Source organism: Choristoneura fumiferana, chromosome 14 (assembly GCF_025370935.1).
Source record: "Choristoneura fumiferana chromosome 14, NRCan_CFum_1, whole genome shotgun sequence".
Taxonomy (NCBI): Eukaryota; Metazoa; Arthropoda; class Insecta; order Lepidoptera; family Tortricidae; genus Choristoneura; species Choristoneura fumiferana.
In genome coordinates this window covers 15,273,359-15,288,679 of record NC_133485.1, presented here as the reverse complement: position 1 = coordinate 15,288,679, position 15,321 = coordinate 15,273,359, and the positions used below count along the sequence as shown (strand labels likewise).

Below are 15,321 nucleotides of genomic sequence, written 5' to 3'. Positions count from 1 at the left end.
CAAAATACTAACTTAACCTAATCTATAGTTGAGCAATCACGTTACCTGGTTTATCTTTATTGCGGAGGGCTCCGCCCCTCGAGCCCCCCTTTACTGTTTCTATCCGAATCCTATATTCATTTTTTTTTTCAAAAACCTTCTTAGGATTTTTTTACAGCCCCCCTAGCCCCCTTGCGGGGGCTTCGCCTCCCTGTCCTCCATCTTTATGCTCGTGCCTCTTTAAATGGTGGCTGTTCTTTCAATTACAAATACAATTCTAACCTTAATAACCTATTTTTCTAGTCATCAATAGTAATTAGGTAATTTATTTCCGGACATAGATTTGTACAGGATTTCGGCTTATCAAAATTCGGCTAAATTACATATATGCTAAACAAGATTATGCATAATAAAATTCGGCCATGTTAATATTATGCTAAAATAAATTCGGGTAAACCATTATTCGGCTTATACAGAATTATGCCGAACTAAATTTCATCAAGTTTAAGATTTGGCGTAAATAAATTATACAAAACCTGTTATGCGTAATCAGTTTCGGACATTAAAAAGTATGCCAAATAGATTTCACCCGGACGGATGACCTGGTTAAAGTCGCGGGTTCACGGTGGATACAAGCCGCTTCTAACCGAGGCAACTGGAGATCCATGGGGGAGACTTATGTCCAACAGTGGACGTCCTACGGCTGATGATGATGTGGTGTGTTTTGTTTCCTTTTTTTTTCATTTGTTTCTTGTCTTGTATTGGATCTCATTAGGTTACTCTGTTGCAGTGGGGATCCCTCTGTAAACACCAATAAAGAGAGGGATCTTGCGAGCAGTGAGCAGGTATAAGAATGGACGATCGGCGATAAATCTCTTATAATATCTTTTACACAGCAACTTGTAGACAACGCCTGCGAAGTAATAAAGCGAAATTTTTCATTAATATGCAGCCTTTTGCTTTCGCATCCGTCACAGTCTACATCATAAAAGAAAACTAAAAATTCTAGCTTTCCAGATTCAACGGTTTGACCTGGGTGGTGAAAAGTCAATCAGATCTTTTTACATATTTGATAATGCCTAAAATGGACTTTATTAACCACCATCAAGATGCTTTAGCTGTGAACTGGACTGTGACAAATTTAACGAAGGGACTTGCCTGTACTAGCAGTAGCTTCGGTTCCCTTTTCATCTACTTCTATGTAAGCTTTCTGGATGGCTTCCGATACGAAAAGAGTCTCATTTGACAGCAACATATCGATATCTGAATTATTTTCGCCGAATATGGATTTCACTCCTAACTGAAAAAGAAGCAAAGTTGTAAACATTGCGGTTGAACAACCGTTTATTTCATAGTCAAAAATAATTTGCGTTACTAAAAGCCAACACACAAGGCTCTGCTTACCGTATTACTATCTTTGATATTGTGTATTATACTCGCATGTATGCACACAATACGATAGGCCAAAGTATTAATATTTCAAGCAGCACCCTGAATGCAGGGTTTGAGTAGACCCCTTAATTTCAGCCTTAGATTAAAGCAATAAAACCAACCTTTAACCTTTTTGCATAAGCTTAGCTATCTTAAGGTCGCGGGTGAGCAATGAAATTATTTTAGTTCATTGATATGGACCTCCGCAAAGTAACGCCTGATTCAATAAACTATTTAAAACCAACCTTACCTTAGTTAGTAGTTTCTTTAAGTCTATCGTCATTTCTACTTTGAACTTCGGCAATTGAACTGTAACTTTCTGACGTTTCAAATTGGCTATATCTGCCATCACGTCGTATCCTGCAATTAACTGGTCTAGTGTAAAGTTTAGACCCTCGATTTCATCTGGCAGTATGATCACCATGCTAGCTTCATCGCCTTGGTAATGCATCTCTATTATCTGTTGAAGCAAATACATATAAGAATCAACGCTTCTGTTGAGAATTTGAGACGGCGTGGAACGGAGCGGAGATTTAAAGAATGTGAAAATCTGATTCCGCTCTTCTTGCAATCTGTTAAGTATTTGATTCTGGGTCTATATATCTTTTTTTCGCTATTTCAAGCACGGTGCACCCTTATTCAACAATGACATGATGTCATTTCTCTGCTGATCTGCTTTTTGGGATGTTTAAAACTCATGCATGGCAAGGTTCTAAAGTTTTTGCAAAAATACCTCTGAAGTGGAAAGAGATCACTCGTGAAGAGACCATTCACAAATTAAAACTATAACTTATTGATCCTATTTCTAAATTTTTTTTCAGTAATTGTTAACTTTACCTTTGATTTTAGCTCTGGACTAACTCCATAACCACAGGAAAATTTTTCCTCAAACATCTGGGCAACCTGAGTTGTAGTTACATTGTTGATATGAAATGCTCTGTCCTTTGTAAATATTTTTTTGAATGGTTTGTTCCAGTGTCCCTGAAATATTCAGAACAATTGTTAAAATGTCCGTGTTTATTTTTGTAGACCTTTTTAAACCACATTCAAATTTCGATAAATAAGTAAAGGTCATTTTACCAGGAAACAAATAGCGTTCACCATCACCAAATTGGTTTGGGAACTGAACATGTCAGGAGAGACAATACTCTTTATCTTATTATTTGTATGATGTGCCACCTGAAACAAAAACAAAAACACCAATGTTCTAATTCAAATACTTTCTTTATCAAATATTTTGAGAAATGATTCTTTAAACTAGACTCCATAAATAAGCTTGAGATCACTCAGTAGTAGCAAACCGACTTTCATGAAGGATCTTGAGAACGGCCATGTTCAGTTGAGTAAGGCTTGTGGCTGATATACATCATCACACCAGCCGGAAAACATCGACAGTGATATAGGCCTATCACAATGATCCCTACAACCATCTCTGAAAGACCGAGCCGATATTTTAATTTAAATTAAATGATTGTCTTACCCATTCATTAATGGTATCAGCTGAAGCGATTTTTTCCTCAAAGTCCAGCTGTTCCAGACTAGATTCGAATATTTGTTCAGCATCCTTTAAAAATTCGGGCTTAATCTTTATGTCCTTCTTCAGATATATTTTGTTAGCCATATTGAGTGTAGCTCTTTCAATAGTTTTCAGGTTTGATGTAAGGAAGCCGAATGATGAACGAATCTGTACAATGAACAGACGAAAACACACATCATAATTAAAAGAAAAAAAAGAAGAAAAACGAAAGAAGACAGTTTTCTTTTTTTAAATTTACTATTGTTATAGCAGTCCTGGTTGCACCGACAAGGTACAGGGACTAATGTAGGGTGGATCATAGACTTTCAAAGGGATTGCACTCTTAACGATGTGCCTCCATTTTTTCCGGTGGGGCAAGCGAGTACCCTGAACCCTGTTAGACTCAGTAGTTATTACTATTTAATTACTCAGAGTTGTATTGGCATGCGTCATGGAATGACTGTGAAGTATTCAATCGCCAGCCCAAGTATGATTTTTCTATCGATCATTATTATTATGAACTCTAAAGTATTTTTCTTACAGCATCATCATCAGTCATGTCCAGAGCCTTCAGGAGCTCCGCGTGCGACTGGTTCTTGCAGCCGAGTGCCAGCAGCGCCAGCATTATCTCAGCAGACAGCGGAGAACATATTGTGGTCTTATCTTTTTCCAATTCCTGAAATAAATAAAAAGGTCAGAAACGAGCAAATTAATTAAAAATAAAAAGTAATTGAAGTTTAGATCCAGTCAATTCAGAACTTTACTTCTAAATTCAAGTAATCGCAAAAAAACAAACGAACTCGTAACATTTTGAAAAGGCTTCGATAAAATTAAAAAAACATTCTTAGCAGCCAGTGGCATCTGTAATAATCTGTATAAAAATACCAGTTGGAATCTGTGTCATTAACCTACACCGTGACCGATTACTCACATTGCAAAACTTGACGGCAAACTCCGCAATGCTGTGCGATAGCTTCGAATCCATGTTTAAAAGCCAACTGGCTGAAATTAAGCCCGCTTGAATGAAGCACGTTGTTTTATAGGCGCACAGATATACACCGACAGATGTGTCTGTGTAAGTATACTCGCATCTTGGTATTCCCGCCACGCAACTTGATGCACCACCGAACTGGCCGAAAACAAAAACAACTAGCAATGTAATTTTAAATAAAAGTGGCCTTGAAAGTCCACCAATAGGATGCTTTCAAAACAGTTAATATGAAGCGAAACAAAGATTAATATAGCACGGGCGTTATCTCTCTCGCGCTGTGCTAAAGAGCGACAAGGATGTTCAGCCGACAGAAGGTGAAGGCCAAGGCTGTTTTTCTACTGTAGTGTGGCGGAATGTTGTTTTTGCTTGTAAATATCGATTTGATGAATAATTTTGGTATTTCGTACTTTTATAATTACATTTTAGATACAAATTCGGTAGCATTGCGTTTTTAACACTTCATCTTTTATTTCGATCCTTTAGCTGTGCAACTTTCTCATATCTATCCATAGCCCTCGTATGCACGACGAATAATTAGGAGTTACAGGGGTCGCCATGGTCGAAATCGGTCGAATGATCATCATCATCATCATTGTCTACATGATAAAAGGAATTCCTGCGCAGGATAGCCTCAAGACCCAGAAATTTTGACTGTGCATAAACGTATCAAAGTCTGACATGAATTCAGTTAGCTTCTTCTTTTATGTACGATATATTTGTAGATTCTACCAATTTTAGAACACGCGTCAAAGGTACCTACGTCACAGTATTTATCTTATCACATTTTGCTTATTAAGAGATAAGTATCGATAAGCAACCATGTCGGCCTTAAGCTAAGTCAGTTGGTAAAAGGGCAATGACCTCTTTTATAAACAAATGCCACGTGATGGCATTGGCACGCAAAAACAAATGGCCGACCGATGTACGATTTTTCTTGCAGATGTAATTGTAAACTCAGCTTTAGATATTCAGACAGGGAAAAGCTAGGCAGCAACGACCTTGTACTAACTTTCACCTTTCAATGCCAGCACTCCCTTTCACTCATACGTAACAGTGCAAAAGAGAGGACACTATTTGTTGCACATCGAAGCAAAAATAACTCTTTTGCAATGCTCTTGCGGTTGTAATTCCAATGTCGCTGACGTTAATTTATTTTTAAGGATGATGCCATTTCCCAATTTTGTTTTCGACGAGCGTTATCTAGAATATAAGAACTTATTTTGTGCATACTCGTAATAGGTTCGTTTTGGTTTGACCAGAAATTCTATTATATTAGGTAGGTACTTATGCTTCTCGGATAAGAGATGACCTGAAGGGTTGCAGGAACACCAACGGGTCAATAGACTATATCCCACTTCATTCCTGAGCTGTCCGCATAATGCAATGGTCGAGTGAAAACATTTGTGAAAAGTTAAGGAATGCTGACAAGATTACAGGGAGACCCCGTGTATCTCTTGTGCTAGTAAATCAAAGAAACGGTGAGAGAATCCTAGCATACCTTTAATATCAATTACCATCATCATATCAGCCGTAAGACGTCCACTGTTGGGGCTAGGCCTCCGCATTAGACTTCCAGTTGCTTCGGTTGATATTGGCCTGCATCCACCGTAAGCCCGCGGCTTTAACCAGATCATCCATCCATCTTGTTGGTGGACGTTCTACGCTGCGTTTACTGATTCACAGTCTCCAGTCGAGAACTTTTTATTAATATCAATACAACCAAAAATACAACGATATAAACTCAGACAAGGATGTAACTGTCTCGTGCGGAAGCCAAATGCCTCATCATCAGCACATTTATCTTTATTAATACAGTTTGCGTTGTCTGCTATCGCTTCGTTTGCCACGTGGTTTTGTTTACAAGTGAGGTCGTTGTTCTTTTGCCGACTAACCTGGAATGTTGAGTCAGTGTGTTACAACTTCACACTTATCTCGTATAATATAACCATTTTCAACCAATTGCGCTTTTATGAGGAAAATAAAAGAGACTTCCGGGGATCAATGTTTATAAGCTTTAATTCAAAGTTTGAGGTAGGTCGCTGAACTTAAGTAATGTAGGTGTGTTGGGTAGTAACGAATTTTAGTAAAATAGCTATACCTTAATCATTATCTACGTCTATATAGAATCAAATGAAGGCTTCGATGGTGAAACTAATTATGATAGAAAATAAAACAAACGATTTCACTTACGTGAATCATACACGAAGTATACAAGATCGACTTTATTTAAATTAATGTCACTATGGTATCTATTAACTAAGAATAGGTACTTAATATGCGTGACAGACTGATTGACTTATAAAAAAACACAGCCTAAATCAATGGAGCTAGAGATATGAAATTTAGCAGACATTTTTCTTGAGAATTATAAAATGTATAGTGGTCCAAGAAGGGTTTTTATGAAATTCCCTAGGAATTGGGACTAGCCTGTTATTGATTCTTTTAAGACATAGTAAGTAAAATAAAACATTTATTTTTCTGCATGTTTTCTAAAATATTTTATTTATGTCAAAATTCAAGAGTTCGTTACTTTAAAAAATGCTTTAAACAAATAACTTTCAGTCCATTTTGTAAAATTTCAAGAAATATTTTCAGGGTAAAAACACAATATTAATAATATATAGCAAAATGGATGCTCAAGAACAGCTTGCTATCTTAGTCATTTAATCAAAAACATAGTTAGTACAATATAATACACATAGCGCGCTCTCGTTCGCACTTATTCACTGAAATCCCAAGGTCAAAAGATAGAGCTACGAAGTAAAGTGGGTGTTACCAAGCGCATTGCCATTTTGAATGCTGTTTATTTAAATTTTATCTTGAACCAATCACAAGCCATGTTTCCTTAGTTCAAGGGAACGAGCAGTCTGCGTAGTTCTAAAATCAAATTTCGTAGTATAAAGCCTGACCTTCGCCTTCACCTTCGTTGTCAGCGTTGCTTCTCTCTCACGTCTGAAAGTATGAGAGAGATGGTCGTCGTGTGTTGTGTTGGATATGTCAGACTTTTTTTGTGATAGCTTTATGGTTGACGACTATACTTTTTTGCATGATGTCATTACCAAATTGTTTTTGCTACGTTGTTTTGCGCCTTAGCTTTTACCCACGTGAGTCTCTATAGGCTCAATAACGATACCAGTAAGCCCTCAGGGACAGAAATAATGGGCTAGTTAGTTATGTTATTAAAACAGTTTGACAAATAACCAATATTTAGTGAGTCACACCATTTCTCCACTGACATCCTCGGTTATGTTTGCTGGCCTATAAAAAACTATCGATTTGTCGATAACATCGATAAAAAGCGGTGCTCTCTCCCTACAATATCTCAAATTCCAGGTCCTAGTGATAAGAGATAAGAAATTTTGACAGTAGATGCATCATCAATAAACCTGTTACGCGTTTCTGTTGTTAAAATATGAATATATAATAATTATTGGAATTGAATTTCGTAAATTTAGAACTCCAAAATATATACACAATAATTTTAAATCGGTGATTGATTCTAGGCTTTGATACATACAAACAAGCCACAATTTAATTCAACACGTTTGCTAAAACCACTGGATGCAATGGTTGTTACATTACGGGAAAAAAACTTGGTTCCATCTTACTGCGACTTTAACGTGAATGCTGAAATATTATTCATAAATTTAATTTGCGTGTCGTCAGCTACCGCTTCATTTACCACATGGCTTTGTTTACAAGTGAGGTCGTTTCTCTTTTGCCGACTAAGTCGGAATGTTGAGTCAGTGTGTTACGACAACTCGACACTTATCTCATCTTAATGTCACCATTTTCGTTTTCAACCGTTCCATATAACCAATCTGGGGTTTTATGAGGACAAAATGAAACAAGCAAATCGATATAAAATATTTTTATTTTTCAATGCATTTAGATATTACTTTCCGTTTTGCTGACGCATAATAAGCTCATACTCTTAACTTTTCGTGGTATTTTGAACTTTAATGTGAGTAAATGTACCGCAAGTGGTTAATATTAAAATAAAAAATATTACTTATGTTAATTAATAAAGGTAATTATGAAATACAATACAATTTCTATAAAAAAATATTTAGGTACTGCTGGTAAAAAAAAGGGATAGAGACTGAGGTGTGAATGTTATTTCTTCAACTCTGCCTACGTCAACACTGTTACGATTTGATATGCTCTTGCAACTCTGGCGCCACTCGGGAGGGATTTGGAACTGTTAATGCTGCTTTCAGCTGGACACTCCCTATATTCTGTGTCTTCTCCAATAAGACAGTTCTCTTTAACTTCCACTCTCATTATTGATACGTAGTTTGGCTGTGCAATTGACTTTGTAAGAATTTATATTGTGTCATTATGAAATAAACGATTAATAATAATGAATTTTCTGTCATACTACAATGAACGCTTACAATATGTTCCTTTGAGGCACTAAGCTAAGGTTCAGCGAAAGTTCGGAAAAAATGCCGACAACCATAATCAGGCCACCTTTCAGTTTATTATTAACAATTTTCAATCATAACCTGTAGTAAAGATAACTTTTAAACACTAGTACCTATACATATGTGGATGACATGCGATATCCCTTAGCCTGATTAAGGGACGCTAGGTGAACTTATTTGAGCATACTCGCTGCCTTTAAAAACACCAATGAAGAGGGGAATCCGATGAGCGATCAGCAGATACAGGAACGGCCGGTCAGCGATGAAATTTTTGTTTGGCCTTTTAGAAACCAGCTTCATGAACACTGGAAGTTAAAAAACGAACATTTAAAATTGTACCAGAAGGAGAAGATAAGTATGACGAACTATAGATAGCATTTAAAGAACACCTCGCTTTATTATCATCACATCTGGTACGTACATAATTTTTTGGAAGAGAAATGACAGACAAAAATCTGATTGAAAGATTGTCGGCAATTATATTATCATCCTTATAAAGTATACCAGCTGTAAGTTATCCAAATTAAAGCTCCAACAGACATGCTACATCACGTCAAGTTCCGTTTTGGTCAGGGCAACGTTAAAATTCTTCATTTACCCAAAAAAAAATCTATTTTTATCTTGATCTTTTCTTTATTTATATTTATTTATCTTGCCGTCTGCTAAGCTGTATGTATGTACGCTTAAATCTTTTAAACTACGCAACGGATTTCATCAGTTAGTTAATTTTAAACGGAAGATTTAAATATAATACGTATGTATCATTAGCAATGCCCCCCGGATACTCGCGGGTGTAGTAATGGGAAAGAGATATGAAAAATGTGAAATGCCTTTGATTATTTTATATCTCTTTTTTTCACAGTTGCAGCAGAGCGAAGCCATTGCGCGTCGCTAGTATTTTATAAGTAAAAGCCTAAAGGATCAAGGATTAATAAGTTACTCAAATGTAGTTTGCTAAAATAATTATTTATTATGTCTAAAATATATTATCACAACATCTACAACATCAAACAATATATATAAAGTAATCTATATCGCATCGTCAGTCGACTGCGTTTGAGTATATTTGCTGCCTTCATAAACTCCGCAAATGATTGGAATATGACAGGCAACCAGCAGGTACAGGAAAGGCCGATCAGCTTTGAAGCATTTGTTTGGTCTCGCAGATTTTTTTTTTGCAAACACTGGAAGAACGAAAACGATAACTTTTCTTAAGTTGTTGCGTGAGACACAGTTAAGTAGAATTTTGCATTCGATTTATTGGGATGATGTTTTGATAATTTTTTAACTACGAACATTCTATAACTGACCGATAAAACTTTACTGTTTACTAACAGTCCTATCACATTGTTCAGGGCTACTATTTTAAAGCAGAGTATAAGGCGTTACTGAAACTAAATAACAAGAGGCCATGATTTTGTGTGACATAAATTTACAATTGATTCGTCAATTCATCATCATCACCAGCCGGAAGACGTCCACTGTGGAACAAAGGCCTTCTTTTAGAACACCACAATGAACCGTTCGACCATCACCACCGAAATTAATGTATCGGACGTTAATAATCACAATCATCGCTAAACTTCATTATTTAAATATTTTTTAATAATTTTAATTTTTCATCCGTTTCAAATTAATATGGATCCAGTAAAAGTTTTTTAAAGAAAAAACTCACTGCTAAAACAACAGCCGGCTTCGGTACCCTTTTCATCCACAACGATGAAAGATTTCTGGATCGCTTTGTACACGAACAACCCTGCGTTTTCTTCACTTGACGCGAGCATGTATATTTCTGACGTTTTTTTGTTAAATATGGATTTGATTCCCAACTGAAATAGTAATATTTTATCATCCATCTATTAAATTTAAAATATCTACAACCACTGAACAAAAAACAATCAGGCTTTTTAACCTTACCTTAGGTAGCAAATCTTTCAAATCTATTGTTGTTTCCACCTTGAACTTTGGTATCACGATGTCAAGATAGTTTTTAGGGCTCATTTTTTCTATGTCATCCATGATGTTGTGTCCCGAAGCCAATTTTTGAAGAACAGAGCTAAGACCCTCGACTTCATCTGGTAACACGATCACCATACTAGCCTCGTCACCTTCATACTTTATTTGTAGCAGCTGGAATTTTCAAGTCAGTAGAGTGACAAAGCTACATTATAATTATACCAATCTAGCATCTGATAGGTATCTACTATATAATTATGTAAGAACATTAGGAAATGTTGCGTAAATAGCCTCAGCTATTCAATGGAGAACCCTACGCGATGAATCGTCTATATAAAAGCTATGCAAACATAATCTGTTAAAATTTAACTACTGAAAAAGTTACAATGATTGTGGATAAACAAAAACATGAGTTCAACAAAAACGCCCTGATTAAAATTTCAGTCAAAAGACTTTAAAAACTTACCCTTGCTTTTAGTTCTTCACTGATCCCGTAGTTAAAAGTTTGGTTATTCATTGCCATCTGTGGTACGTTAACTGTGGTAGTATTATTTATATGAAATGGTCTGGCGCGGGTACTACGTTCTGGAAAGGGTTTTTCCCAGGAACCCTGAAAATGTAAACGGTACTAGATGAATTATCTTCTTAATGTAGTTTGATGTTAGATGTAGAAAGTGTGTAACAACAGTACTTGAACAAACATAAGCACTAGAAATCGGCAATACATTTTTAGTGTATCAACATTTTTGCAATAATTTACACAGTTTACTTCCTGAAATTAGAGTAATACGAAATTTACTTTAAGTACATCCACGTCTATATTGACAGCATGATTAGATCGAAAAATTGATGATCTAAGTTGGTAAGGTTCTGAAGACGAACCAGTCTTACCAGATAGATAATTGAAAAGTTCAGAGATAAAGTCTGATTTGCTAGTATTTAAAATAATTCCGCAAGCAGGTCTTCTAATTTACGTGTATACATATTACGGCATATGCGTTTCTTGGTATCTTAAAATTATGATAGTACAAGAGTATGCTTTTGTTTGTTCTAGCGCTGAGTAGAAAAGTCATCAGGGGCCTTACCTGGAAGTACATCGCATTGACCAGCACCATACGAGTTTCGTTGTCCAGCATATCGGGGGAAACCATGTTTGTAATCTTATCATTGGTCTTCTCAGCTACCTAGTAACAGAGCAATATAATGCATTAAGTAATACTTCGCTTCTATCGTCTTTGCCTATTTCTAGACCTAGAGTTCATTAGGACGCGAGTAAATAGTCTATAACAGTATACACACCTACACCTACATAATCGTATGTCTGACTATGTTACAAGTTATTGTTATCTCACCCATTTATTAATTGCACTAGCAGCAGCTACGTTTTCAGTGAAATCCAGCTGTTCTAGACTCGACTCGAACACTTCTTCAGCGTCCTTCTTTATGCCAGGGTTAAGTTCACTACCCATCTGCAAGTACACTCTGTTGGCGACGTTTAAAGTAGCACCTTCAATGGACTGCAGTTTCGACTTGAGAAAGGAAAATGACGATCGAATCTGAAAAAGAACGGTGCGGTTAGTACCTATTTTACTATATCAATCAAAAAGTTAGTATTGGTGAAAATCCTGTCATTTAAAATACTTACAGACTCATCGTCAGGAATGTCCAGAGCCTTCAGCAGCTCATCATGAGACTGATTCTTGCAGCCGAGCGCCAGCAGCGCCAGCAATATCTCAGCAGACAGCGGAGAACATATTGAAGTTTTGTCTGTTCCCAATTCCTGGAAATTGAAGAGTTAAGAACAGATGAAACTCATGGAATAACATAATAGATGGGCACTACTACTAGTGACTATTTTGAAACTTCAATCGTGACGGGTAACTTCTATCTTATCACCTACCAATCTTAAATATCTTGCAAGCTGAACATGAGAACATAATAAAGATTCCTGGGGGGTTTTTAGGCACTCGGATTTCCTAAGCCAGATTTTCAAAATTTATTATTTTATGTTTATTCTAAGTAAATGATAAAAAAATGCTCACATTGCAAAACTTCGCTGCGAATCTTGCAATAGAATAAGATACTTGCTTCTCCATGTTTAATCACAAACTGATTCCAAATTACACTAGCTGTCTTTTATATATACATGCATCGCCTGTCTGGGTTTCCCGAGCAACTCAGAATAAACTGAATCTGACGACACGGATAACTAATTTCATTTAGACTGCGTATTTACCAAGTAACTGTTACGCTGTGAACGTCTCAACTCCGTAATGAAATGATAATCGCGCGTCGCAACGTTGGGTGCAGATAATCGTGGTCAAAGTCTACAAGTTCAGAAAAACAACGTTACGTCATCCAGCAAAACAAACTAGATTGCTGTTAGTGATGTTGGAATTTCAACCGTACCTAATATCTATGACAGTATTATGAGTACTCATATTTTGCGATATCATCCAAATATTCAAGCTCAAGGGTATACTTATCTTTTTTGTTTTGATGACGGGAATTACGTTAGTCATAGTGCCTAGTGGGAGAGTCTGCCTAGCGGATCCAGTGATGAAATGTTTGGGCGTTGTGTGAAAAACCTGTTGGAAAACACGTTGTATGTTGATGAATTTCTAAATAATAATCATAATCATCATCATCATCAGTCGTAGGGCGTCTACTGTTTGGCATACGAGTAGGCCTTCGCCATCAAATAAATAATATGACATTTTAATTTCCATCCACTTTACTTTTTTAGATCGCTAATTTTTGTGTCATTTTTTTAAGTTTTACTATTAACTCTCAAGTATTATGTCTTCTCAAGTAGTTTTTCGGCACTCAGTCTCTAAGTTTTACCAGATTTACGTGGATTACACTTGAAATTACCACGAGATTTACGGTAAAGGAAAACAGTGTGTGTGAAGTTCTTAACTGGACCCGCGTGGGTCCGAGCCCTCCCATTCTGAGAGGAGGCCTGTGTCCTGCAGTAGGACGTAATAGGCCAAGATTTTATTTTTATTTTATTTATTGGGGTATGATGATTAAATGATGAATTTGTGACATTATATGTATCTCATAGCCGTCCACTACAAATATCGAAATCAATTTTAACATCGTATTAGAAACTATAACCAAATATAGGGCAAAGACCTTGATGACTTCCACGATTACAGGTTTGCGCAATGTTTTTGTTTACCAGGGAGTATTCGTTGACTCATACTATTCCTCATCCGGTTAACAAAATGAATACAGATGTACCTATCACAAACAAACGAAAAATAACCTTGACTTAGTGCAACAGAACTCAGGTAAATTGGCGGAGTGGCAACGAACTCGTTTATAAAACAGACAGTGACTCAATGACAGAAGTGGCACATGTACAGATACGGCACAATCGAGTTGAAACTCTAAACTCTTTAGATACGGATAAATTTTCAGCACAGTTAAAGTTGGCATATGGCTGTTTGTTTTGTAGGGAAAGTTTCTTATGTAGGCAGTTGGTTTTTACTGTTGTCTGGCTTTGCCAAGGTTAACGAGAATTCGAGGAAATTTCAATGATACAATTATGTACGTGAAATTATCGCTTTTTAAAAGCTTTTATTTTTTATTTAACTTGCAATGTATATTGTATGCTTTACTATCATTTGGCAAACAACGTTTAACAAATGATCATTTCACAAACAACGTTTCACAAACTATTCATTTCACAACCGCTTCATATCACAAACTGCTCATATTAAAATGATCCTTTGATAAATATATTTTTAACAATTTTGTCACTTTACAAATACGTCATATGATAAATCATCATTAAAAAAATATCCATTACCCAAACAACTCATTTTTCAAACTAGTCATTTCACAAAACATCAATTAATAAATGATTATTTGACAAACGAGTTACATGACATTTAAATAAATGAGTAGGACTTGGTAGCTCGTTTTTGTTTCGGATTTCTTAAGGTCGCAGTCTATCTAACCTAACCCAACGAACTATAGTTAATTTTTCTATGGGTAGCAGTTCTAACCCAACCTAACCTACTGTACTGGCAGTAGTTCGTTATTTCTTAGAGTCTAACCTAACCTAATTCTTAACCAAGTTAACCTGAGCTACAGGCACATCTAAATTATTATGCTTGTGTTTATCAAATGATACATTTTATTAAACGTTTTTGCCAAACGTTGGTTTGACAAAAGTGGTTTTGCCAAATGACGAAAATAATAAATGAATTGTTTGCCAAATAATGATTTGATAAATGATGGTTTGTCTAATAAATAGTTCGTGAAATGATCAATTTGTGGAACAAAAGTTTGCAAAAGTTTGTTGAAACGTTTATTGCTAAGTGATTGGATACCATATTGTAGGTATGTATCTACATATGTGTATGTGGGGGGTAAATCTTGCAAGTTAAATTTGACCCACTTCTAGTAGTTGGATTGTTTTGAAATCTGGCATACTTATATAAATTGCGTGACAATACAATAATCTGGTTTGACATCCTGGTAGTCCGGCCAGGATCGTCTCCGCAGGACGGAACTCTTCAACGGTTAATGGCATCGACTTGAAATTTAGTATGCAAATCTAGTTTGGGTGACAATGCAAGTACAGTCAACAAAGTACAGTCAGCGAAAAAAGTTTGTATTACAAATGTTTTTTTTTCCAAAAACTTATTATCATACTAAATACTATAAATTCGAGAGTGTGTGTATGTGCGGGTGTTGTGTATGTGTGTTACTCCTTCACGCTAACTAAAACGGTTTGACGGCTAAGGATGAAATTTGATACGTAGATAGCTGGACGCCTGAAATAATACAAGACTAGATTTTATCCCGATAATCCCGCGGGATCGGTACAATATCTCGAAATCTCAAACGCTTGGACATGGAATTTAGCACCCGCCGTCTAAAGTATCGCACGACGTATTGTACCAGCATTTTCCGTGTCTGTCTGTTATGTAAACTAGAATAAATATTGTTTTTCCGCGTCGACCAGCTGCAGGCCGCCATGTTTGTTTACAAGTGAGGTCGTTGCT

General features: G+C 36.2%; 3 protein-coding genes across 4 annotated transcripts in view; all 3 read right to left on the bottom strand.

Annotated features, from left to right (window-relative positions):
* Positions 1 to 15,321, bottom strand: part of LOC141435293 (serine protease inhibitor 3/4-like) — a gene marked incomplete at its 3' end in the record, with an annotated part of 78,659 nt that overhangs the window by 12,286 nt on the left and 51,052 nt on the right.
* On the bottom strand, positions 386 to 4,013 carry LOC141434717 (antichymotrypsin-2-like). Its single transcript, XM_074097154.1, has 8 exons — positions 3,858 to 4,013; positions 3,468 to 3,602; positions 2,891 to 3,094; positions 2,491 to 2,589; positions 2,248 to 2,391; positions 1,661 to 1,870; positions 1,138 to 1,279; positions 386 to 892 (listed from the first exon to the last, which is right to left on the bottom strand). The coding sequence occupies exons 1-8, from the start codon at positions 3,909 to 3,911 to the stop codon at positions 756 to 758; spliced, it is 1,125 nt and encodes a 374-aa protein (XP_073953255.1). The 5' UTR covers positions 3,912 to 4,013; the 3' UTR covers positions 386 to 755.
* Positions 7,866 to 12,893, bottom strand: LOC141435280 (serine protease inhibitor 3/4-like). Of its 2 annotated transcripts, none has more exons than XM_074097976.1 (8): positions 12,343 to 12,893; positions 11,946 to 12,080; positions 11,653 to 11,856; positions 11,386 to 11,484; positions 10,767 to 10,910; positions 10,262 to 10,474; positions 10,020 to 10,173; positions 7,866 to 8,649 (listed from the first exon to the last, which is right to left on the bottom strand). In XM_074097976.1, the coding sequence occupies exons 1-8, from the start codon at positions 12,394 to 12,396 to the stop codon at positions 8,498 to 8,500; spliced, it is 1,155 nt and encodes a 384-aa protein (XP_073954077.1). In that variant the 5' UTR covers positions 12,397 to 12,893; the 3' UTR covers positions 7,866 to 8,497. The 2 variants fall into 2 exon arrangements, with proteins under 2 accessions (XP_073954077.1, XP_073954076.1); XM_074097975.1 differs by lacking the exon at positions 7,866 to 8,649 and adding an exon at positions 9,100 to 9,528.